Source organism: Cheilinus undulatus, linkage group 9, assembly GCF_018320785.1.
Source record: "Cheilinus undulatus linkage group 9, ASM1832078v1, whole genome shotgun sequence".
Lineage (NCBI taxonomy): Eukaryota > Metazoa > Chordata > Actinopteri > Labriformes > Labridae > Cheilinus > Cheilinus undulatus.
This window is the reverse complement of record NC_054873.1, coordinates 38,930,795-38,957,918: the sequence shown is the minus strand read 5'-3', so window position 1 is coordinate 38,957,918 and position 27,124 is coordinate 38,930,795. Positions and strand designations below refer to the sequence as shown.

The window sequence follows — 27,124 nt, the reverse complement described above, 5'->3', positions numbered from 1 at the left end:
CTACTGCTACATCCGAGCTAACGGCCACCGTGGCAGCAGCCCCTGAATACACCGGATAGTCCCACTGTAAGGTTCAGAAACCCATGCTGAAACAGAGTGGGATAAGAGCGAAAAAAAACATCTTTTCTGCCACAGAAAGCTTTTAGTGTTGCCCTCTGTGCTTCTTTCAATAATTCTGACAAAAATTCAGCTGTGGCTAGGTCTGAGCTGATCGCTCCACTAGCAGACATTGTATACAACCACCTGCAACAACTAACCCTTTCCCCATAACTAACATACTCATACCGATGCAGGTTGGCAAAAGACCAAAAACATCTTTTCTGTTGCAGAAAGCTTTCAGTGTTGCTCTGAGCTCTCTTGTTTTTATAAAAAATGTTGTCTAGATCTGACAAAAGTGCTGCTGTGGCTATGTTTGAGCTAATCACTCTGCTAGCAGCCATTGTATACAAGTATTCACACAACAAGAAACCCTTCCCTCCCTATCACATGCTCATGCCGAAGCAACATCTTTTCAAACATGAGAAGCTTGTAGGGGTTTTATTTAATTCTTTATTTCATACAGATATGTGGTCCAGTTCTAGTAAAACGGACGAAAGCTAAAGCTATATCTGAGGTATTTACAGCAGTGGAGGCAGCCATTACGGACGGCTTTCAGTACAACTAAAACCTGGCCAAAGTGCAACTCTATATGTACGGCTCTGAAAGTATAGTCACTCAGTAAGTCAGTCAGACGCACACTGATCCATCTGTGAAGTCTGCACAATAACTATAAAAAGTGGATTGAAACATTTGTACCACAGAATTAGAAAAACATGAACAGCAGCAGTGGTGTAAGTTAGTAATGACATATACCAGGGCAAGCCCTTGTGCTCCTTAAGGAGTAGATATACATACACATATGCATACACGTTTGCAAAAATGCTACTTCTTTTTTAAAGAACAATCTAAATAAACATCCAGAAAGCATATAACTGGAATGGACTCAGTGGGCAAGGACCATGTGTGACCAAGCCTACTGGTTTATTGGCAAAGCCCGGAGGGTAGTAGAAAGAATTCAGAACCATGGATAGCGCTATGCCCAGATATTTTCAGTGACCCATCCAACAAAGGCCTTTGTTGACTTCCTTTGTATATTTTTCACACCTAACAATTAGTCTGATAGAAAGTAGCACTGTCTCCATATGAATCAACTAACCAATGAAGGCAATAAGAAGGACTAGCCAATTAGAGGTGGCGTAAAGCAAGGCCTTTTTCCATCTGAGGAGGAATTGCATCATTCTGCTTGCAAATTAAGTGGATATGCTCTGTATATGTTCATATACCTACTACTGCACATTACCTAGCAATTATCATTGCATGAGTATAAGTAGTAAATGGACTGGAGCTTGTATAGCACATTTCCAGGTGTCTGACTACTCAAGCACTTTTACAACACAGGTCACACCTACTCATTCAAAGCCATTCACTCCACATCCATACACTGATGCCACAGGCTGCTATGAAGAGTGGCTGTAAGTGTTAAATAATCTCATTCATACTCGTCCATACGCATTCACATTCCACTAGCACAGGACTGGGAGCAAATTGGGTACAGCGGTACAGGTACAAGTTTTCTTTTTAACCGATACTACATGCTCACATCATGGGCCCCATCACATCACAGGCTCCAGTGCAGCCACACTGCCTGCACTGTATCAACTTAGCACAAAACGTATGGAAAGGTGTGTTTGTAGATTATTTCTTTGTTTTAACAGTGCTTCTTGGCAATAAATCTTAAACTGTTGGAAAGCCTGTTTTTCAAATGGTGCCACATTTGTAAGGAACATGCATGTGTGGAATGAGCAACAGAACTGGGTATGTGGGTTGTGCCCATGAGAAATTCGCCAAATTTTCTCTGCCAAAGCTTGACAGCTTATTCTGCCTTTGACTCTTGTTTGATATTATTTGGTGGATTTGATGATTGAAGTCTGAAGAAACAAGACATATTGGCAATTTAACAATGTATTTTTATAACAAACAGGAGCCTCAGTTGAGTGTGGAAGAACCATACACAGCCACAGCAGCCTGGCCCCTCCTCATGCTGGATACCAGCCTGGTCATACACTTCGCCAATGCGGTTGTGTTGGTCACTCCGGCACAAACAGCACACCCAAGCTGATCCTACAAATGTTCAATGGGGTTGAGGTCAGGACTGCTAGCAGGCCATTCCATCCTGTCCACTCCCAAATTGTGGAGGTAGTCTCTGATAAACCTCACTCTGTGGGTGTGAGGCATTGTCATTTCAAAGGCTAGAATTCAGTCCCAAACTATGAAGATATGGAGTTACCACTGGTTGCAGAATCTCATCTCTCTGCATTGATATTGCCTCCAGTGATGACAATCAGGCAACTGGTTGTCAGCACCTGGTGGTACCAGAAGCTCAAACAAGAGTCAATAGTAATAATAATTATAAACTATTCATTGGCAGACAAGATTTGACAAATTTTTTATGGGTACAACCCACATACCCAGCCCTGCTGCTCATCCCACAAATGCATGTTTCTGAAAAATGTGTCACCATTTAAAAGGGAATTAAACAGGTTTTCCAAAGGTATAGAAATTATTGCCAAGAAGCATTGTTACAACAACAAAATAATCCACCAAACACGGATTAACCACCTTTTGTTCTAAGTTTAGTTATGCTCCTATGCAGCTGCTGTATTTCAAATGAGTAAGTCTTAACTATCAAACTACCAAATTTCACACAGTGAGCTTACATGCCCTCACAGAGTTCCATCTATATTTGTTTTCTGAGCCAGTTTGTGTTCTATGGAGATCGTTGTCTTTTAAATCTCTCTTGTTTCATTGTACTAATGATGAGATACTATTCTATTCATTTATCTTTTATCAGTCTGAGATATGAAAAACTGCACTCTCCATAAACAGGCATGATTTTGCTCTTGCAGCTGTTTTCATTTTGTGCTTCTTGAGGAGTGATGCCAGGACGTTGCTAGTATGCTCAGGACTTGCTACTGGACATGAAGGTGGTTTTGATGGAAGGCTAGATTTTGATATGGTGTCGCTAACTTATCTTTGAGTTTAAGTGACGATTGATGTTCTATTGATTTGTCAACAAAACATGGACCTTGTTGGCAGCATGTGCTTAAGTGAAGCTTGTGCTAGCTGCTCCTGCCACCGTAACAGTGAGGCCTGAGTAATCAGGATTTTTTAATGTCATTACCATATATAACCTAAGAACGTATCTCTTTGTTTTAGAAGTCTTTTTTCCTTTTGGTATTGCCCATATCTGGATAATCTGGGTCATTTGAAAATGTTAAAGTGGAGAACTTTCTTGCATTGTATAAAACCTATGCTTTTCTCAGTAGACTCAGTAGACATTGGCTTGTGAGAGTTGGGGCAGAGTAGGGGTTGGATAAGGCTGCAAGATACAGATGAAACCAGAAGTTTACATACAACTATATAAAAAGGCACATAAACTTTTTTTTTCTCATCGTCTAACATTAAATCAGATTAAACTTTTCCTGTTTTTGGTCAATTAGGATTACCAAAATTATTTCTATTTGCTAAATGCCAGAATAATGAGAGAGATAATTTTTTAGACAATTTTTTATTATTTTCTTGAGAGTTAGAAGTTTACATACATTTCATTAGTATTTGGTAGCATTGCCTTTAAACTGTATGACTTGGGTCAAACGTTTTGGATATGCTTCCACAAGCTTCTCACAATAGTTTGCAGGAATTTTGGCCCATTCCTCCTGGCAGAACTGGCGTAACTGAGCCAAGTTTGTAGGCCGCCTTGCTCGCACATGCCTTTTCAGCTCTGCCCATAAATTTTCAATGGGATTGAGATCAGGGCTTTGTGATGGTCACTCCAAAACATTGACTTTGTTATCCTTAAGCCACTTTGTAACCAGTTTGGCAGTATGCTTAGGGTCATTGTCCATTTGGAAAACCCATTTGCGCCCACGCTTTAATTTCCTGGCTGATGTCTTGAGATGTTGCTTCAGTATTTCCACATAATGTTCTTTCCTCATGATGCCATCTATTTTGTGAAGTGCACCACTCCCTCCTGCAGCAAAACAACCCCACATGATGCTGCCACCCCCATGTTTCACAGTTGGGATGGTGTTCTCAGGCTTGCAAGCTTCCCCCTTTTTTCTCCAAATGTAACAATGGTCATTATGGCCAAAAAGTTCAATTTTAGTTTTGTCAGACCACAGAACGTCTCCAGAAATTAAGGTCTTTGTCCCTGTGTGCATTTGCAAACTGTAATCTGGCTTTTTTATGTTTCTTTTGGAGTAATGGCTTCTTCCTGGTAGAGTGGCCTTTCAGCCCATGTCGGTACAGGACTCGTTTGACTGTTGATAATGACACACTCTTACCAGCTTCAGCCAGCATCTTCACAAGGTCTTTTGCTTTTGTTCTTGGGTTGAGATGCACTTTTCGGACCAAAGCACGGTCATCTCTGGGACACAGAACCCGTCTCCTTCCTGAGCGGTATGATGGCTGGACATTCCCATGGTGTTTATACTTGCGTATAATTGTTTGAACAGATGAACGTGGCACCTTCAGGCATCTGGAAATTGCACCCAAGGATGACCCAGACTTGTGCAAGTCCACAATTCTCTTCCTGATATCTTGGCTGATTTCTTTTGATTTTCCCATGATGTTACACAAAGAAGCATTGTGTTTCAGGTGTGGCTTAAAATACATCCACAGGCATGCCTCTAATTAACTCAAATGTTGTCAACAAACCTATCAGAGGCTTCCGAAGACATGACATCATCATCTGGGCTTTTCCAAATTGTTTAAAGGCATGGTAATCTTAGTGTATGTAAACTTCTAACTTTGAAGAAAGTAATAAAAATTGTCTAAAAAAATCCTTTTCTCATTATTCTGGCATTTAGCAAATATAGATAATTTTAGTAATCCTAATTGACCAAAAACAGGAAAAGTTTAATCTGATTTAATGTTAGACGGTGAGAAAAAAAAGTTTATGTGCCTTTTTATATAGTGTATGTAAACTTCTGGCTTCAACTGTAAGTTGATTGACATATTTATCACTTTTTTGTGCTTACAGAATTCATACTGTATAGAGTTGGCAGAATTGCAGTTGGTCATTCTGTATATTTTCTCATGCATATTTCATTGTCGCTACAGGCAATTGCCTAGTTCGCCTTTACAGGCACACCTGCAGTGTTAGTTTCTTTTGTTCATGTTCTAGCATTTGAGCGTGAAGTAAGCCCTGCAAGTTCCATGGGGATGGCCTTCACCCTTTTATCCACCAAATACTCATGTAAACCCTTTAAAATCCTCTGTTAGACTGCTGTCCATCTTTTAAAATGATTGAACCTCCAATTTGCAAAAACTCTGGCTGAGTGTAAGAGATCTTCCACACTGCATGCCTGACTAATATATGTTAGTTTTGGAACCTCTAACTTTTCATTGCAGCATAAAAACAAAAACAGCCTCACCCTGCCATTATGAGAGCAGCTCTTTAAAAATGTACTCTTTTATTAAAGGTTTATTTTTGGGCTTTTAGTGACTTCACTGATAGAAGAGGACAGTGGATAGAGTCGGAAACAGGGACGAGAGAGCGGGGGAGAGATATGCGGTAAAGGGCCACAGGCCAGATTTGAACCCGGGCTGCCCACATGCATGGGCCACACCTTAAACCACTAGGCCTCCTGTCCCCCTAAAAATGTACTCTCTTTAGGCACTGCCCACCCACGCACTGCTGTAGAGGAAGAGGATGTGGAAAGTCATCTGAGAATTATACTAGAGTAATAGACATTTCACTGTAGGCTTTAAGGTCTGTTCTGGCTGCCTGAGCCCATTCTGATTTCCATCTATTTCTGTGTATCTATTCCAGGGCTGGCAGCAGCAAGTCATTTTCATGCACTACTCAGGAAAGTTGTATGAACTAATCTTAAGCCTAAGACCTTGGCAGACAGAACCTTGAGCTCCACAGAAAATAATCCACCTTACTCTATTATCTTACAGATTCCTCTTGGTTTGCCCTGAATTGATAAAGAAATTAATAAAAAGATGTTGCTTTTAGAAAGATCTTCAACTTTAATTGATAAAGCATGGAAATGTAATGTAGAGACCCATCATTTCCTTATTCCTTCCCTTTCAAACCCACCCTCATCTTGTCAAATAAAAGAAATCTTTGGCAGAAAGTAAACTACCAGGTAATATCCAGGCAATAATGTGTTAATGATAGAGTTAAATGATGCCATTGGTTTGTGTAAGACCTGTCTTTATGGCTTTACCTCTTGTGAAAATTTGAATAAGAAATTCAACACAAAAAAAGACACCTGATAATTTCAGTTAAGGTGTTTGCTGTGTAATTTTACCTTATCTTCCAAGGGAACCCCTTCTATGGGAATAAATTGCTTTTGCATTCACAGTTGACAAGGAAGTCATTATCATGCTGTTTTGACAATTTCTCAAAACTGTGTGGGTGTTGCTTAAAACATTTGTTTTCATTTGCTCAACTGTCTGCACACAACAGTCAGTCAGCATAAATGAATGACAGTTCACACGTAACAACTATACAGCCATTATTCATTTGCTTATGGCTGGAGTGATTGTCAGTGTCAACAGCTGAATAGCTGCTTTGAGAATTTTTTAAAAGAGCATAATTCACTCAGAATATCAGTAAGTCTACAGGAAATCTGATGAAAAGATGTGTGAGAGAAAAAGAAAGATGCCTTTAGTACAGTTTGGGGTTTAATAGGTATCTTTTAAGATGTTCACACTCATTCAGGAACTGTAATTACCTTGTAGAAGGAGATTGTGGGTTTTGGAATACAGACTTACAGTACAAAGAGAGAGGTAAGAAAAGGGAAACAACAAATGAAGCAAGACCATCAGGAGCTGTTCAGACTATAATGAATCTGCTCTGCTGAGAGGAAATGAGTGTGTGCTGTCATTATAACTCTTTCTTAAACTAAAACAATGAGCATGGTTGGATTTATGATATCAGTGAGTTTCTCTTACCTTCATGATTGCACCAACAAACTTTTGGACAGGAGTATTCTGCGACAAAAAAGCTAGTTTTGACAAGAGACAATAGATTATTAGTAAAACTTTGTAAGCGGTATGATTAAAAAACTTTATGTGCATCCTTCATCCTCCATCTAGCTTTTCCCACAGCAAAACAAACTCAACAACTGCTTTTTTTCTGTTTTGCTGTTTTTGTTTTCGTGGATTGAGACCACATCTGATATGACATCAGAACATCAAGAGAATCTCACATTTTATTTACAGATTCTATACGAGAATTGGGCTGGAGCCACAAAAGGATTGTACTAATCTTACACCCGCTAAACCTGAGACAAAAAAAAGGGTACATTCCACAAAGCTAATCAAAAGGTGAATCAGTGCAAATTATTCTAGCTGCACCTATCTAATTTGCATGCACTTAAATTAGATGACATTAAATTGAGCAAAACTGTTTAATTCTTATGCAAATAAGCCTTGTTGGGCATAGCAACTACTTCATAAAGGCCAGCACCAATATGGGTGTAAAGTTGGTGCAATTTAATGTCACTGAAACTTACAGTATGCATTAAATGTGCACAATTTCACTCTTACTCTATCTTTTCCTCTCTCTACTTACTCAGTTGCTAGTTCAAGTCATTAGATGACTTTTTAATTTACAACCATGTACCTTAGTGTCACAGGGCCCTGGCATGAACTCCTTTTCAATAGAACATGTATAAAAAATTAGGTATATCAAACATATCATACACTGCTGCCACACGTGTCCCACACTTCTTATCAGAAAGCAATTACATGTATTGTCCAAGAAAATCCTCCAGCTGACTGCGAGTAGCAGTATTTGAGGAGTATTGGTGAATTTAAAATGACATTTGATCATTTAAAGTAGAGGTTTCGAACTTCAAGTCCCTCTTCCCTTACCTACACATTAACGCATATAACAGCGTATATTGATGTACAAAGAAAAACCTCTCATGCAGATAGGATGTGGTCAGTGGTGGTCTAAGTACTTAACCTCAGGTAAAAGTAAAGATGTTCCTATTCAAATTTTACTCCTATACAAGTGAAAGTAGCTCAGTCTATTCATTAGCTTAGGTAAATTACTGGAGCACCTGTTTTTAAAAAAAAATACTTAAGTATTCAAAGTACTCTTTAAAAAATTTTAAAAGGAATTTTCACATTGCTCAAGTGCAGTCAAAGATCACATCACTGTACATTTTGATATATTAAGTTTTATTTCTTTTAGAAATCATTTACAATTTTTTTTAAATCAAGGCTGGTTAAGTAATTAAGTGGGCCTTATACAGGTGGCAGCATTACCTGATGAAAGTAGTACAAAGTCGCCCTCATTAAGTCAATGTGTTTTTACGAAAATAGTTCAGTAGAACAGTACAAAATCCTCTCAATGACCAGTGCAACTACAAGTAATATATACAGTTATCAAAATGCTGGAAAGAATTACGCTGATTCAACATCCTAAATAGTGCAAATGATGCGAAAGAGACAAGTGCCAAAACATTAACCCATCTGCAAAAATCAACCAATTAAATCATTTAAAACTGCTTAGATAACTTTTTGCATCTTAACAACTGTTTTCATTGATTTTTCTGACCCAGACTTACATTTCCTTAAAATTCCTTGAAATTACATTTAAACACATTAAGCATTTTGTTTGCCTTCATCTGTCATTTTAAAACCTTTTACACATCATGATGTAACATGATGTTGCCTTTTAATCTTGAAAAACTAGCTTTAGTCCTACTGGTTTGAATATGCATTTTAACATTTGATTATTGTTGTTAGATTAAAGGTGCATACTACAAGATTCAAGGAACTATCAGCTTTTAAAGTCTGTCTCTGTCTCTGACCTGGTCAGAGTCGTTTGTCTTTTTCTAGGTGCTAGCTCTGCCCTGGAGCTGCCTGATATAATACAGGTACAACAACTCCATGTAGACAGAGATTATTATCTTGCTAATCAGACTGTGGAAAAAAGTCATCTGCTAAGTTCAGAGGAAAAAGTAGTGAGTAACGAGAGGGTCTGTAGAAATGTTGTGGAGTAAAAGTGGGGGCTAACGGTAGGTGCTCATTCTGTGTAAATCCTGGTGCTGTTATTGGGCACATATTCTTTGTGGATCTGTTTTATAAAGAAGTTTTTGGTGTGAGAAGCTTTCTGGTTTCATTTGTAGTAATGGGTTCATGGCTCTGGTAGCAGGTCAACTGACAACTATTTTGATTTAACAAATGTAAAAAAAAAAAAAACGTGTTTTCTGAAAGTGCTTATATCACAACTAACCACAGTGAGACATCATACATCTAGCCCTCAGCTCTCAACTTTCTAGTTGGACTCTTAACAATAGCAACACACTTGAAAGAATGTCCTGAAGGAAAATCCTATATCCGTAACCCCTCACTACACCAAAAGCACTAAGTACTTGGTCATTTCTGCAAGAGGCCCATTTAAGAGGCTGCAGCCAATGAAGTGTGCATTTTAAAACCCATCACATCCAAGCAGTGTCAAAGGCAGTCCCATACTGAAAGCTCCTCTAATTACTGCATCTTATTCAGCCAAACCGAGTATTCATCTGCTGAATCCCCCATGGCCAATCATATCACAAGATTTTCTAACAGATCAATGGATGACTTGCCAGATTATTTGCAAACAAAGTCTGTGGTAGAAATAGCAGCCAATACTGAATATCTGAGGCAGTTTAATGTGATGTAAAAATCATTTATTAAACATGGATGAAATTACCTAATTTGCACTTAAAAACCTATTTTTTACTTGTCTAATTATGCTGGGATGAAGATTCATCTAAGTTGAAAAGTGTCATGTTAAATTTTTAGCAGTTGGAAAGAAACAGATTATGCATTTTGACATTATTGTAACCTAATAGACAGTAATAATAATAAGAACAAAAACAACAACGGCAATAATAGCAATACTACTACTACTACTACTACTACTACTAATAATAATAATAATCAAAAATAATAGTTATTATTATTATTATTATCATCCTTATTATTTTAAAATTGAAATGACTGAAGTATGAAAATGGCATTATAAAATAGGTTGATAGCAGTTTGTGTATAAAAAAGTGGAATTTTGGCTTTCTGATAAGCAGCTGGAACAGATCAACAGCATGATCAATAACTGTACATTTATTGTTTTAGACCTCAAGAAATTATTTACTTTTTCAACAAGTGTTAAGGCTTGAATGCCGAGAGAAAACTACAAACGTGTGAAATGAGAGAATTAGAAAAGAGAGATGACAAAGATAAAGATTTATAGAAGGAGACAAAAAGCATTAATGTGCTTCGAACATAAAGTAACAGAGAAAAATAGATTTTCTCCCAAACTGGCTTGAAAATAACTAAATGGCTTGGATAAAAACCATCAAACAACTGAGCATATTACCTTACACACCATCAACTTATTCAGTGTGGGATTTGAGGCAAAGTGTATTCGACCTGACTTAATCTAAATATTTGAACAACAAATGCTGTTTAAAACTTGGAAATTAAAGAACAGAATACTTCAAATGCAATCACAATACATCTGAGTATCATAACTTTTGTCTCTTTCTATTATAATTACACTGCTTTCCACATTATTATGCAAATGACGTTTTTCTCTTATTTTCCTAAATATTAATGCAAATGACAGTCAGAATATTTTTCAAGCCATCAGCCATTAGAGCATAATTCAAATGTTTTTGAACAAACTCCATAATGATAACCACTATTTTTAAAAAAATAAAAACCTCAAAATGCACTGTTCCACATTATTATGCAAAACAGAGTTTGAAAAGATTTTATAGGTTGTAAAGAACTAAAAATGGTCATTCATTGAATTTGCAGCATTAGGGAGGCCTATTAATTGAAATCAAAAGCTAGTTCGATCAAAAACATCTTAACAAGCAAAGTTACATGTTAACATTGAAGACATTTGTGGCTGATTCAGAGCACAGATGGGTTCATGCAGATAAAGGCATAATAAGGATGGTTTCTGATGGACAGATACATCGGATTAAGAGAGCAGATGCTAAAATGTCATTACAAAGCAGCAAACAGGTATTTGAAGCTGCTGGTGCCTCTGGAGTCCCACCAACCTCAAGGTGTAGGATTCTCCGGAGGCTTGCAGTCTTGTACAAACCTACTATTCAGCCACCCCTAACCAGTGCTCACGAGCAGAAATGGTTGCAGTGGGCCCAGAAATACATGAAGACTCATTTTCAAACTGTCTTTTTTACTGATGAGTGCCGTGCAACCCTGAATGGTCCAGATGGAGGAGTAGTGGATGGTTGGTGGATGGCCACCATGTCCCAATAAGGCTGTGATGTCAGCAAGGAGGGGGTGGAGTCATGTTCTGGGCCAGAAACATGAGGACAGAGCTGGTAGGCCCCTTAGGGTTCCTGAAGGTGTGAAAATGACCTCAGCAAAGTATATAGAGTTTCTGACTGACCACTTTCTTCCATGGTACAAAAAGAAGAATCGTGCCTTCCGTAACAAAATTTTCTTCATGCATGACAATGCACTATCTCATGCTGCAAAGAATACCTCTGTGTCATTGGCTGCTATGGGCATAAAAGGAGAGAAACTCATGGTGTGGCCCCATCCTCCCCTGACCTCAACCCTGTTGAGAACCTTTGGAGCATCCTCAAGCAAAAGATCTATGAGAGTGGGAGGCAGCTCACATCAAAACAGCAGCTCTGGGAGGATATTCTGACATCTTGCAAAGAGATTCAAGCAGAAACTCGCCTAAACCCACAAGTTCAATGGATGCAAAATTGTGAAGGTGATATCAAAGAAGGGCTCCTATGTTAACATGTAACTTTGCCTTAAGATGTTTTTGATTAAAATAGCTTTTGATTTCAGTAAATATGACCTCCTAATGCTGCAAATTCAACAAATGACCATTTTATTATGTTTTGCATAATAATGTGGAACAGTGCATTTTGAGGTTTTTATTTTTTTTAAAATAGTGGTTATCGTTATGAAGTTTGTTCAAAAACATTTGAATTATGCTCTAACGGCTGATGGCTTGAAAAATATTCTGGCTGTCATTTGCATTAATATTTAGGAAAATAAGAGAAAAATGTCATTTGCATAATAAAGTGGAAAGCGGTGTACTTTCTCATGTGGCATCTCTGACATGTAATATTTCAGATGCAGCCCCAAAGTAGCTGCACAGAGCAGTGTGGAGCTTATGAAATTAATATGAAAACGTAAATGAAAGTGGTCATTATGCCCAATTTTATATCTTATACATGCAAAAAGTAGAAGCATTCAATACTTTGATCAGTATCTGCTGTAAGATAAGAACTCATGAGCACATGTTCCATGAGAACAATCATACAGTAAAGGACACAATGTTTGTCTGTCTCCCCCCACTCTTCACTCTCACTTCAAGAGATCTGATTGGTCCGTAGGTGGAGTTAGATACAGATTGATCACTCATTCTAGAAAGGACCTGCTTTAGGGCAGGTCTGGTGTTAAGCATGTGTTACCATGGTGATCTAACCAGGGAAGAAGTGTATAGTACAGAAAACCAGAGGTAACCCAAAAGTTACCTGGATGGCCAAAAATCCTGCCTTGCTGTTAAACCTCCTGATCTACTCTGAATTATGGCCAGTGGTCAGGAAAGCCAATGACATCTTACTGCTACGCATGGGCTGCAAAAAGATAACGAGCTAATGAACCAGGTGTGATTGTGGTAAAATAGAAATGGCCATAAATGTTACAAGTGTTTCCTACAATTGACAAAAGAGCAGAACATCTTGATGACATATTAAAACTGAAACCTGCAAATTAAGCTTTATTAAATTGTTGCATTAAATATCTCTGTGAGATTAGAGCATTAAACATGGTCAAGAGGCTAACTTCAGTCACTACAGTTGCCAAGGAGACAGCTAGCAGCAACCACCACTCACTCAAAGCCATCATTCCTAATAATACATGACTTTAAATCGAGATATGATTTGAAGAAATGCAGTTTTCAGCACTTTGGCAATGGCTTCATTTCTCATCCATGAAGACTGTCTCTAGTTCAAAAGAGTCATTCATTTATTTAAATACCTCTGTTATTCATGTGGTTTAAGAAGTAAGGTAGAGATAGTTATATAGAAAAATAAAGTTTATGAAAGCTTTACTCAGCATGAGTACAAGATCATTTGACAAGTGTTTGCACATCTTACTGCTTAATGCTGTTAATTTATTCCCTGATGTAATTTATATCTGCTGTGTTCAGTTGTTTATTTTCTCTGTGAAACTTCTGTGCTACTGTCTTGGCAAGACTCCCATGTGAGCAAGATTTTATATCTGGAAAGAAATTTTCCTGGTAATATAATGGTTCAGTAAATCTTAGGTAGCAAATAGTTCTCTTCAGGCTTGCATAATCATTAATCAGTCCCTTGAAGCCTTTCTGAGATTCTTGCAGCCTAAAACTGGTTTTGCTGCAGTGTTTAAAGAAGCTGCAATGAAAACTGCAGTGTTTTGAACTTTTTAAAAATCGTTACACATCAGCTGGGAATGACTGGGACAACAGCTGAAAACCATTTTGTATTCTCCAACTATCCAGTTGCACCAAGAAAAATAATCTTACTTATTTGTTTATTTATAATTTTATTTCTGTGGTTGCTGTACAGCCACTGATAGGAGACAGTGGGATTGCAATCTTATACACATGCACAAAAATGTTGATATCTATGCTGATTCACATTTGTATCAGAGGTCGGTGGAAAGTTTGGGAAGCAGACTTTTTTTGGTCTCTAGACTTTTCCACAAGACACCAGAAAGTGTCTAAGGGGATAGGCAGCAGTGTCAACATGGATAAACAGTCACAAAACGATATCAAGTCTAAAGAGGCTTCTTGATGATTTCCTGTGTAGATTCCAGATAACTCAGTCACAGGCTGGCCTTCTGACTGCTTCCTTTGGCTCTGTCCTGAACCAGTACCCTCATACTTTTCATACTAAATATGACATCACATTTTTTATGTTGCATTATCCTATTTCATAGTATGCAATGTTGTAAGAAATGCAAGAAATCTCCTCTTGTACACTACATTGGCAAGAATTTCTAAGTAAGAAACAGGAGCACACTAGGTCATACTAACCTGCCCCCAAACGCATTGCAGGAGCCACGTATTTTTTTGGTCCTTTTTCTGCTGACTGCCTGAGGTTTTCTTTCAAAACTTCACATATTCTTCTTTCTTCACGATTCCTTTCATCTTTACAAGATACACTGAAGCATCCCCACAGCAATACTCCCACCACTGTGTTTTACTGTGGGGACGGTGTTCTTTGGGTGATATGCCTCTCCCTTTCTCCAAACATAAACAAAATCTATGGGAAAGAACTCTAGTTTGGTCTCATCTGACTAAAGGACATGATTCCAGTATAGATCATCTTTCTCCAGATTGTCTTTAGCAGACTTCAGTCCATCTTGAAGTTTTCCTTTCTGAAGAAGTGGAGTTTTTCTTGGTCTGCAGCCTCACAGTTCCTATGCAGGGCTCTAGTGATTGTCTTCTCTTAGACTACAATTCCTGACTTGGCTAAGTCATTCACTAAGGTGTCTTTACAGTTTTTCTGGGGTCTTTAGACACATCTCCCACTCATTTTCTTTCCAGATTCTTTGAAATCTTTCTCTTCCAACCTCTGCCAGGCTTGTTCTGTACTGTGTGGGTCTCACTAAATTTCTTGAAGATTCCTCTCACTCCAGTTCTTGACACTTGGTATGTGAGCTATGTGAGCATCAACATATATTTTTTTCATGGGGGGGGGGGGTAATAATTTTGTCCTTTGTCCTCATCTGTATCTTGCAGTAAGACCTCAAGCATACAGATATGATCCTATACAAACAAGGTCATATGTGGCAGCTTGTGCTCTTGTGCTCTTTTTTTTTAATCATTATTAGTTATTTTATTTTGTGAATCCCTGAGAGAAGAAAGACTGTGACAATTTGCTGCAACTTAACGCATGCATGAGAGCACAACGGTAATCAGGATCAAGGCTCAGGATCTTAATCCAATTTTCTTAGAGACTGACATTGTAAAGATATTAAAAGGAGGTTTTCAGTGTGATCTGTGTGAGCTAAAGGTCAAAGGTCAGATTCAGAATTTAAAAAACAAACCCATCAGCTTTCCATTTACCTGATGATAAAATCAATACTAGTTTTCTGTATGATAAGAAAGTGATTCACCCGGCTTGTAGTTATTTGTGCTGATGTAACTGATGAGGCATCAGGCTACCTGTGATTAGCTGGCCCTAGATAAACACACCAGTGAGTCACTGTGCTTTGTGGACAGAGCCATTCACTGCAATCTTCTGTCCTCATTTCATCAGCAAGCCCCAGGTCTAACACACAAACACATGCACACACACTTACCGGAAATCTCCTTAGCGTTACAGGTGTGCATCATCCCTGTAATCATAATCAGCTAGTTTATAATGATTACAGAAATGAAGAAAGAGTTTAGAATGAGTCCTAGATTAGACTCATTGTCCCTGTCTCTTATTTCTTGTCAAGTCTCTGTGCTTCTATAATCATCATGTGAGTTCCTTTTTTTCCTGGTTCTCTGCTTCTGCCTTTATTTTTCATTCAGAAAACCCTGTAAAACTTTTCAGTAAACCTCCACCTCCCTACAAAATTATTTTTCTTTCTTTTTAAAGATTTATTGTCGGGCCTTTTCATGCCTTTATTTGATAGAGTAAGGACACTGGATAGACTAGGAAACAGGGAAGAGAGTGTGGAGAGACATGCAGTAAAGGGCCACAGGCCGAATTCGAACCTGGGCCACCCGCATACATGGGTAGTGCCTTAAACCACTAGACCATCTGCGCTCCGAAAAAAATATTTTTTATTTCTTATTCCCCAAAGTATTCTTTTGCACAAGTCTTAGATGCATATATAAGAAAAAAAAAACATGCATTGTGTAAGCACTGATTTGCCTGTCTAGAAATAGTCTTCCTTATAAGAATAATCAAATTTAACAATGTCTGTATCACTTGCGTTTCTCAAACTTCAATGCTCTAAATGCTTTCAAATAAATGAATAAAAACTAGAATGGCCGTCTGAGGCAGCAGACCCACGCCTAAGCAGCACCAATGAGGAACTCACGCTCCCATTGATTACTATGGTGTTCAAAATTTCAAAGTCCGAGAAAAACCGAACGGTTGCGCGGATCATCACCAAAATCTTATCGATTCTTCCCTGTCACTATCCCAATATTCCCTGAAAGTTTGGGGAAGATCTGACTTTCCGTTCTCGAGTTACCTTGTACACATACAAACAAAGAAACAAACAAGCTATGGAACCCTTTACAAAGAAAGGTACGGAACCCTTTACATAACCCCCTGCTGATTTCATCTGTGCGGGTAATAAATGAGAGAAAACAAAAATATAAAGTTGATACTATTTTGTAACAATGAATTAACCAAAATGATCACTTTTATGGCCATAGCATAACAATGAGCACTAAAACATTTGCCACATAAGGGAAACCTTGCCAGTACCAGGTTGGACTTCCTTTTGCCTTCAGAACTGTCTTACTTCTTTGTGGTATAGTTTCAACAAGGTCTTGGAAACAATCACCAGAGACTGAAAATTTGGTTGTTGCATATCCATAATGCGAATCTTCCATTTCACCAGATCCAAAAAATACTCTACTGGATTGAGATCTGGTGACTGTGGAGGCCATTGGAGTACAGTGAACTCATCAGAAGATGGGTACACTGTGTTCATAAAGGGATTGGACTTGGTCATCAACAATACTCAGGTGTGCTGTGTTGTTTTCAGTGATGCTCAATTGGTACTAATGGGCCCAAAGTGTGCCAAGAAAATATACCCGCACATCACAACACCACCACCAGTCTGAACCGTACAAGGCAGGATGGATCCATGCTCTCATGTTGTTTACAGCAAATTCTGACCCTACCATCTGAATGTCGCATTTGAATTTAAGACGCAGATCAAGACCAGAGAACAAGAAACATTTTTCCAATCTTCTACTGTCCAATTTTGTTGAGCCCGTGTGAATTGTAGCCTTAGTTTCCTGTTCTTAGCTGACAGGATTGGCACCCGTTGTGATCTTCAGCTGCTGCAGCCCATCTGCTTCAAGGTTCCACATGTTGTTCCTTCAGAGAGGGTTATTCTGCACCTCTTGGTTGTAACAAATGGTTATTTAAGTTACTGTTGCCTTTCCATCATCTCAAACCAGCCTGCCCATTCTCCTCCGACCTCTGACATCAACAAGGCTTTTTCATCCATACAATTGCCACTCACAGAATATTTTCTCTTTTTTGGACCATTCTCTATGAACCTTAGAGGTGGTTGTGCGTGAAAATCTCAGTAGATCGTCAGTCTCTGAATTACTCAGACCAGCCTGTCTGGCACCAACAACCATGCCACATTCAAAGTCAATTAAATCCCCTTTCTTCCACATTCTCATGCTTGGTTTGAACTTCAGCAAGTTGTCTTTACCACGTCTACATGCCTTAATGCATTGAGTTGCTCTCATTTGAATGGCTGATTAGTTATTTGTGTTAACAAGCAGGTGTACCTAATAAAGTGGCTGTTGTTTATGTTTGAACAGAAAAGTCACAGATTCCAGTAACAAGCTCCCATAAATAATTTTTTTCTACTCTGTTGGACGACTAAGGGAGAAAAAAGCGGATTCATGTTAGTGTATAAAGTGTTCTTCTTATGCAGCAAAACAATGATAGTGATTTTTTTTGCAGTCTTTAAGCAAAACAAACAATGTTAATTCTCCCTTGGGCTGATAAAAGTATTCCTGATTCTGATGCTAAACAACATCCATATTCTGTGAAGAATTTGACATGTATACAAGACAAGTTATGCCTGTGTTTCTCAAATATAAAAAGGGTTCATATTGCTTAATATCCCACTTTCCATTCTGTTTCCTACATTTTCTTGGATTTAGCACTTTCATAAACCACTGACTGTGACGCTGTTTTGATGTACTTCCTTTTGCAAATCAGATTAATTTAAAAATTGAAAACCACATATTTGCTTTCCTGTCTTCTGTTTTTAGGACAGCTCATGCACAGGGTAAAGCAGAGGCAGCAGTAGGAGCAGCTCAAAAAGCCCAAGATGAGAGCCGCATGGCAAGGGTTACCGCCAAACAATTTTCTCCTTCCTTCCAGCACCCAGGAAATGGTGAGCACACTCACTCTCAAAATCAAATCATACATTTTTTCAATAATCAGCACCTAGCTATAACCTGAAAACTCAGCCTTGAAGACATGACAACAGTTTGTGTGTGCTTCTACCTCCATAATTAAATGCATGCATGCTGCTGTGTGTATGTGTGTGGGTTGATGTAAAAGGTCAGTGTACACCACCTTCAAGTTTTGAGTTTCTGGCTTTGTCAGTCAAACCTGTACAGCTCTGTGGGTGGCCAACCCACAATGGTACACATGCGCTCGCTGACTGATGATGCATACAGTATTACCCCAGAGATGGATATAAATTTTGGTTATTTTTCTATGTAAAAAGCAGGGTTTTCAATCTTTTGGAAAAGCAATAGGCCTGGAACCAATGAGCCAATCCCAGAATCAATCTTGCATTCAGTCCAAAATTAAAAGTTTTGACAAAATGACTTTTCATTTATTAATGCTACATTTGTACTCAGTGGGATTGTTTCCCATGCCCACGACCATGCAACTGCCAGTGCTTGCTATTTACCACAGTACAAATAAGTCAATGACAGCTTTTGATTTATTTAATGTAATTTTAAATATCAAAATCAGTCTAAAAAGGGCAAAAAAATGTTACCAGCAGCCTTAGTGCTAGTGATTGTCACTTGTTCTGTAGCTGTCACAACATTCAACTTGTCACTGTGTACCAAAGACAGAGCCAAAAAACATTATTTTAGTTGTAACATAAGTTTTGTTCAGCCCCCATGCTCTGAGCTCTTTGCTGAACTGATGCGGGTACAGTAGATCTCCATCACTTGTGTCATTTTTCTGTTTCCCTCTGCTTTGTGTAGGCACGGAGGTCCAGCGTCCAAAACGTCAGGTGTCCAGTGAGATGGAGGGGGAGGGATTGTCAAGTAGCGCTGGCACGGCAGACAGCCCAGACCTCTATGTAAAAAGCACAGGCTCGGACGATCCCTCTAATGATGCTGCCACCCCTGACCTCAGTCCCCCTTCTTCCTCACCCCCCCATACCCCTCCTCCCCCAGCTCGGCCTACACAGCGCAGCAAGAGTGCCCGCTTCCACCGACAAAGTGCTGTGGACCACACTGACAGGGGAAGGGATATGGTTGAAAAAGCTGAAAAGAGTGGGGGAGGGGGGCAGACAGAGATCCAGGTATTAATGGAGGGAGGAAGTGGGGGGGCTCATATAGGAGGAAAGGGAGAGTATCCAAGAGCCAGCACGTGGAATGAGGACAAGAGAAGAGGTATGTTTCCAAAGTCTGGTGGGGTTAGTGGAAGAGGAGCAAGTCGGACCAATGGCCACAAACATAGCTCCTCCAATCACAAGTCCAGGGAGCATGGGTCATCAAATCATAGACAGACCAGAAGGGACAAGTGGACAGAGTCGTCCTCTTCTGCCTCTTGGACGTCAGGGCACAGGGGTGTGCATGGCAGGAGTGGCAGGCTGCTTGAGCAGGATGAGGAAAAAATAAGCAATTACGAGATGGAGATGAAGCCTTTACAGCCCAGAGACTCAGCTACCCACAAGCCCCATGGGCATGGGGAAGAGAGGCATGGGCACAGTCATCTTCAAGGAGAAGGGCGCTCGCACACAGTGCAACGACAGAGGCATAAGAACCGAGATGGGAAGGAGAGGAGGGAAGGAAGAGAGGGTAAAGAAGGGCGGGAGGGGGGTAAAGACTTGGCGCACAAACTGGACAAAACAGTGGATAAGATGGAATCACGGCCTCTACGGCGGGATCTAACACTCTCCCCTCCCCTAAAGTCCTCCCCCATCACACCAGAGCAACAAGACCATAACCTTCTGCAAAAAAAATGCAACTCGGTAAGACACATAAACGACTCACTCAACTCTGTTACACACATCATGACTTTGATACTCTCAACATAGCTATTTAGAATTTCCTAAGTCCTTCCTAACTTCCAAAGTCTGAAACCTGAAGTAAAGCTTAAGCTAAACTTCAGGACAAAAACATTTGTATTGTGATTATCAAAGCCCTTACCTCACAAACGACTACGAACAACAAAAAGCCATTAAATATTTAGGCTATATATGTTAAACCTGCAACATTTTGTAAGCAAAGAAGTGCCTTTTGTAGCTCTAAGTTTATGTTTTATCTTCTTTTTTAAATGAGAAACCAGACCTTGCTAAAAAAAAAAAAGAAAAAGCACAAGCCATGCTGTTGTAATACTTACAGGATGTGGTATTGTGTTGTTAAAATAAGCAGAACTGCCTTTTAAAAGACGCAGTTTACCTGACATTATGTTGCACCTCTGTATAGCATTCAGCATTAATGGTACTTCAGAATTATAAAAGATTCCTGTCCTATGCACCCCAAATAGCCCCTACACCATCACGGATGCTTACTTTTCAACTTTGCACTGATGAGAAGATCTGAGGATTTGGTGCTTATCATGTCCAAACAGAATTTCCAATTTTTGACTTTTCAGTCCACAGGTCAGTTTCTCACTCCTCGGTAAAACTTAAATGACCTTGGGCCCTTAAAGGACATTGATGTTTCTGGATCTCCTTTATTAAGTTTCCTCTTTGGTTGCGGTGATGAACTGTGCCCACTGGTTTTTGGAGATATTTCTGAGGTGCATTACATAATCGTGTCTGATTTCATGGCAATGCTTTGTAAGGGCCCAAAGATCACAGCCATCTAATACTGGTTTATGGCTTTTTCCCTTATGTGCAGATTTGTCTTATTCTCTTCATCTTGAATAATTACCTCTGCCAAGGAGGTTATGTGATCGGGTGGGTTTGTTGGTTTGTTTGTTTGTTTGTTTGTTTGTTAGCAACATAACTCAAAAAGTCATACATGGAATTTCAGGAAATTTTCAGGAAATGTCAGAAATGGCATAAGGAAGAACTGATTAGATTTTGGGAGTGATCTGGTTCACCTTCTGGATCCAGGAATTTTTTAAAGGATTCTGTACTATTGGGAGATAGGGTTAATGGCAGAAGTCTGCACTGTTACCACTTTACACCAGGAGATGGCGGACATGAGTAACTTATTCAACATTGTGGAGTTTATAGGGTTTGAAACAGGCATGCCCGGTCGAGGGCACGAGTCGGAGCATAACAGAGAGAAAGACAGCGAATTGTAGCGAGAACACTCACAATGCTGGGAGGAATAAGGGAATATTCACCCTCTGCCACGACTTCCACACGTAGCGAAGCCAATGCTTTGCCTCACTGTGTCTCCACCCCACCGGGGAGGGAGTAATCGGCGAATTAGATTTTGAGAGTGAGCCGGATCACCGTCTGGATCCAGGCATTTTTGCCTTTTTGTGACTTTATTAGATAGAGGAGATCAGTGGATAGAGTCAGAAACAGGGTCAAGAGTGGAGGTGAGACATGCAGTAAAGGGCCTCAGGCTGGATTCGAACCCAGGCGTACATGGGGAGCGCCTTTAACCCCTAGGCAACCTGCTCCCCTCCAGGAACCTTGTTAAAGGATTCTTCACTATTGGGAGATAGGGCTAATGGCGGAGGTCTGTGCTCTCTGAGTGCTTTTCTAGTTTTGTGTTGTGTACGTGATAAAATGCCCAGATTCTTTACAGTTATGCTAAAAACATTATTGTTAAATTGTCAGAGTAGCCTTTCTCACCGTGGTGAATCCCTCACGATTTTCACTTCAGAAGGACTCTCAGGGGTGCTCTATTTTAAACCAACCATGTTACCAACCAAGCTTACTTTTTTAATGGTGAGATTTACCACCAGATGTCTTTTTTTAGCATTTTGGCTTTTTGTTGCCTTGGTCCTTTTACTCTTTTGAAAGACATTTCTGGAATCATATTAAAAATTGCCATGCATTTTTTTTCATTCACAATTACATTCCAAAGCTTTAATATTTAATGTGTAAAAATAAAAGTATGAAAAGTATAAATGACTTACAAGCTAAATTGGATTAGAAATGGAAGTACAGACACTTTCTTTGCACATGCTCTGCATATCTGAATAACATTCTTTAAAATTTCAAAGAGAATACAACTGCTGCTGGAAACTGAATAGAGTGCTAACATTTAATAACACTGTCAAGCTTTCAGGCACTTAAAGTTGTTGAAAATGCTGTCATGGATTCATCAGCATCAGCAGCCTGTTTCATTTTTAATTCACTTGTAATATAAAGCTTTTTTGATAGTTGCCACTTTGAACAGTTGGAGCTCCTGCATAGTTTTGTTCATCCATTCTAGATAGCAGCTCTATGGTGCATTTGTCATATCTGTCATGTCACTGCCACACATTGATCTGGCTAAAAGGATTTGTTGCTCACTGTCATGAGGATACTTTCCATCCTCAGTGACATAACACAGTGTTATCCCACATATTAAGATAATCCAGGGGAGAGGCACAAGGGTTAACCTTGTGAAATAAAGAAAGATTTTGTTTTTGCATTATGAGCAAGCAGGGGGATTATGTTGTAATAATTTTTTTTTTGGCTACGTCTTGACTTTGGCTGGTGAACAGCCACGACCATGCTAATCCTGGATGATAATATGGTCGCAGCAGTAGTGAATGAAATCAACAGACGAGCACTGAGCACATTATAAGAACAAACTCCCACTCCTACCCAACACACACACACAAGCAGAGAGAGAACCCCAGCAATCCTCTCTGCACCTTAGTAACAGCCGACTGGCAAACTAGTCCCATCCTCTCAGAAGGCCCCCTATTGGTTAACCAGCACTCTGTTGCTAGGGAACAGCTTATGCCTTGCTTCAATGGTGGCCAATCAGCGGGCATGTGTCAGTGACAGGGAGATGGAGGGTGGTTGGAGGTGGGGTGTGTGTGTTTGTGTGTTTGCAGCAGATTTGTGTTAGGCAGGTTTACAGCATATACAGATAGTAGCAGAATATTCGTGTTCAGGAGGTTCACAGAACACACAGACACAATTACACTAAGACGAATACACAAAGAGAATGCTGCTTCAGAGAGACCAATGTATTAAGCCAAACCTACCCAGAAATTCTTTTATCAATCAGCTTATCAAACTTTATTGATGTGGATCTCTTCTAAATTCACTCTAGAACAAACCAATGGGTTACTGTATGTCACTGTATGTATATCAAGTCTCTACAAAAATAGAACTGAACACACACACACACACATAAAACACTTATCAACACGGAGAATGGAGAAAAATCTCTCCCATCACAAAAGCACAAAGTCATCATCATAACAATACCTTAGTAAGATTTCTCTCCAGATGACTGAAGCTTTGGCCTTTATTAAAAAAATGAAGTAAAGAAAGAAGATGACATGAACATGACATTTTAATGCCATCAGCTCCAGAAACATGGGACAACTTGCTTGTTTATTTGTCTTGGTTGTAGATGCAAGCAGTAAATGAAGTAAATGAAGGGGGCTTTCAGAAACTACCAATGACACTTAACACGAATTTAGCCTATGATGCTGATGGAGACTTGGACTACATCAGTGTGAGCAAAGGTGGCCACTAATATTAATGGATAGCATAGTGTCTTCAAGGCTGACATGACAGAAGCCAGTTTAAAACTGCATCTAGAGAACATGGATTATGTATTATACACATTGCATGCTTAAATTCCAAATGTAGTATTTTTCCAATAAATATGCTGGGTTTAGCACAAAAAGCCAGGGATAGCATGCTACATTCAGCTTGAAATGTACAACAACTAACACAACTATGTATTATCCTCTGAAGATGCTAAAATTATAATTGTAATGCTTTTTTTATACATACCCTCAGTTGCCTATACAGCAAATTAAATGGCATTGAGAAAAGAAGAGCAAGACAAAAAAATGAAAAATTGTTAAGTTTTATTTCATTTAGGGCTATCAGTAAGAGAAAAGTAATTAAAGTGTGACCTTTTTTTCAGCAAATAGCAACAAGTTAGCTAACTTGATAGTGAGAAGTGAGGCCAGGGAGCAAAAGCATATTGGTGTTTGTGTTCTTTCAACAGAGACATATCTTTCTTAAGTGTCTGTGGCTTAAAAGTTTCACAGTATTTCAGTTTTGTTTGCTTTGTTGATGTGTCACATAAAGACTGAACTGTGTTCCTTGCAAATGTGATGTTATTATGTAGTATTTCTTTTGTTCTAACAAACCTTCAAAGCAGTTCAAACTTCAGACCTCCATGTTTAACTGTATGTATAACAAATTCAAAACTAACAGAGCAGCTTTCAAGCAAATTAAGTAACATTTTTGGCCTTAATATGGTTGCTCCAAAGTCATTTTGCTCTGTGAAAATGGAGAATATTTCCTGTGTTATACCTGCCCCATGCTCTGAACCCCTGTTCTTGCTCTCTGATTTGAGTTGAGCAGGTCTTCAGTGTCAAATGTATATGGTTATAAATCAGTGTTTTTTCATAGAGAGCATTAAAGGCAAACTTATCCTGCTGCCCGTCTAAACTGTGTATTTGGAGTATAGACATCTTGGCAAAGGCAAGGAGACTAAAGGATATGTTGATGAAGACAGCTTCAAAGAAAAAGTGAAAAAGCAAGATGTCAGACAAGAGTAGTAGAGTTTTTAGGTAAATGGTGAAAAAAATGTGCCCACTTTAAACATAATCTAAATTTTGCGATCAAATTACAGTTTAGGACATACTAACTGCTAGAAGGAAAACCTAGTTTTACTGATTTGTGTCCAGAAGTGAAAATCATAAATTTCAATATACAAATATTTGTCCTCAAAGTTAGAGTTTTTGATCTATCTACTTTAATGTCATTAGACAGACTACTGCAGAAGCCATTACCCTAACTTAATCTAAGTCATGACGCTGGCACAGATGGCCTGGCTCTTTCAAATGTTTTTTTTTTTTCATGCCATGCAGTTATAAATCTGACATCTTCAGATATGTATTTCTTCTGGTTATCAAATTATTCTGTTATTAACAAGCCTCTTGTAATAGTAGAATGCCAAGTGTAAAAGCAGGTCTGCACAAAGAAACTACTAGGTTCCTCATTGGTCCAATTAAAGGGTTATCCTCAGATCTGATGTAATAATCAACACATGGACCAGCTAGTGCTAGCCTTGTGGCTACTATTCACCACCAAAGCCAGGTTGAAACTGACCGAAAAAAACAATCATTGTTGGGGTCACATGCACCTCCTTTTTTGTCTTTTCCTGTCTGGTATCAACCAAAAGCAACAGATCTTACTAAACAGAGATCGAAGAGGGTAATATATGACACAGGTCCATGATGAGTCTGTGTTCAGTGTTCAGCAAAAAATTCCTACCATTCACTGTTGACAGATTTGTTAAAAACAATGTTTTACAGTTGAGCTTTATATCAGTATCAAGTGTTTTTAGTTTAATTTTTTTTTTTTTTAAATCTCTTTCCCAATACAGTTACTCTTGAAATTATTCAAAGCTAACTTGCTGAAACCGTAAGTCTTGTACACTTTGTTATTTGCTGTACAAACATACTTTAAATAATTTGATATATATGGAGAGTGGATAGGTAATCAGAAAGGCCGGCCTTCACTAATAACACATGCCAGCAGGCATCTGCTGAAGTGCCGTCTTGGAAGGCACTGTCTCCTCACCAGCCCTAGGGTGTTGATCTGGAACAGTGCTTCCCCTATAAATTATTTAAAATTATTAGTAAAAAAAAATGGGATGAATATCTGTTACTGTGTATTAACAGCATGGTTACAATGACTGTGTGAAAACAGCCTTGTGTGTGAGCGTTATGTAAATATCTTCTTATTAACACGCTCTCTCTCTCTCTGTCTCTCTCTCTCCCACGCAGGCCTACAGCTCTATCCTGGTTGTCATGGTGATTCTGCTCAACATTGGAGTGGCAATTTTATTTATTCACTTTTTTATTTAACAACAGCACCTCTTTTCAGAGTCAGCCCATCTGCAATCCAACAGCTAAAGAGTTTGAGTATTATGATTGCTTCCCCTTTACTTTTTGGCTGATGGAAGACCAGGGCCAAAGGAGGCTCTGCTATCATTTCAAGGTAGCTAAGCCTGGCTAACACCTGCAAAACTTGATCCTGTTTTATGCGTTGCTAAAGTGTATAGCTCGAAGAGAAGTAAAGCAACCCAGTGAACTGGACCAAGGGGAGATAATATAGTCTAAAACTGGAGTGATGTGATCTTCAATTATTCACATACTATAAGCTTCAATGGGCTGAACTGGTCTGATCCCCAGGCCATAAGAGCCAAGCTGGCATTACAGCAAAAAGTCTGCTTCCACTGTTGGCAGACAGGACTGACAAGACAGACTTTTACGTTCAAATAGGTTTAATCAGATTTGTAACTTATTATTTATTTATTACTATTTTCTCTCATGTTCAGTATGTTGATGGAAATATTCTTTATTTTGTGACCCTCTTATTTTAACTCCAGAATTTTGGTTCTTCCACCTGCCCTGCAAATGTTACTGATACCTCACAGTGTGTTTTGTGTGTCTGAGTGTCAGTATAAGAATCAGGGAATTTATGACACGCACACACACACAAATGCACACACTCACACACTGTCCCCACTCTGATGTCTGTCTCATCTCACTTACTCTTCATCTTGTGCTGGAAACCAGAATGTGTGAGTGTGTGTTTGAGTAAAGAACTGAGAGCACACTAACAGGACCTCTGCTACTGTACATACATAATGTTTTCAGGATGTAAATGGGGTTTTGCAACTTTTTTCTACTTAATCCAGCAGCAATGTCTTTGTTTGTGCATATATCACTGTTGGTTCTCGCTTTTCATAAACTATAGATCTTATAGATCTAATAAGGATACAACCACTGTTTATCCACATCCTTTTGTCTTAGCCTCCTACACTGTCTCTATCCCCCCACACACTAGTCAAATTATCAAGCTTCCTCTTAGTTGGTAAAAGTTCAAGACAGACAATTCATGGCAAAGCTCTATGCCTGCTGTATTACTAGTTTGGGTATTAAGAGAATATAATGCATTCATTGAAGCAAAGTCTGCA

General features: G+C 39.0%; 1 protein-coding gene across 1 annotated transcript in view; it reads left to right on the top strand.

Annotated features, from left to right (window-relative positions):
- The window catches only part of jph3b (junctophilin 3b), a 55,288-nt gene extending 28,973 nt beyond the window's left edge, over positions 1-26,315 (top strand). Inside the window, exons 4-6 of the mRNA XM_041796041.1 lie at positions 18,062-18,186; positions 19,019-20,013; positions 25,929-26,315. Of these exons, the coding sequence (XP_041651975.1) occupies positions 18,062-18,186; positions 19,019-20,013; positions 25,929-26,009 (1,201 nt within the window). The 3' untranslated portion in view covers positions 26,010-26,315. The remainder of the gene's footprint in view (positions 1-18,061; positions 18,187-19,018; positions 20,014-25,928) is intronic.
- The last annotated feature ends 809 nt before the right edge of the window (positions 26,316-27,124 follow it).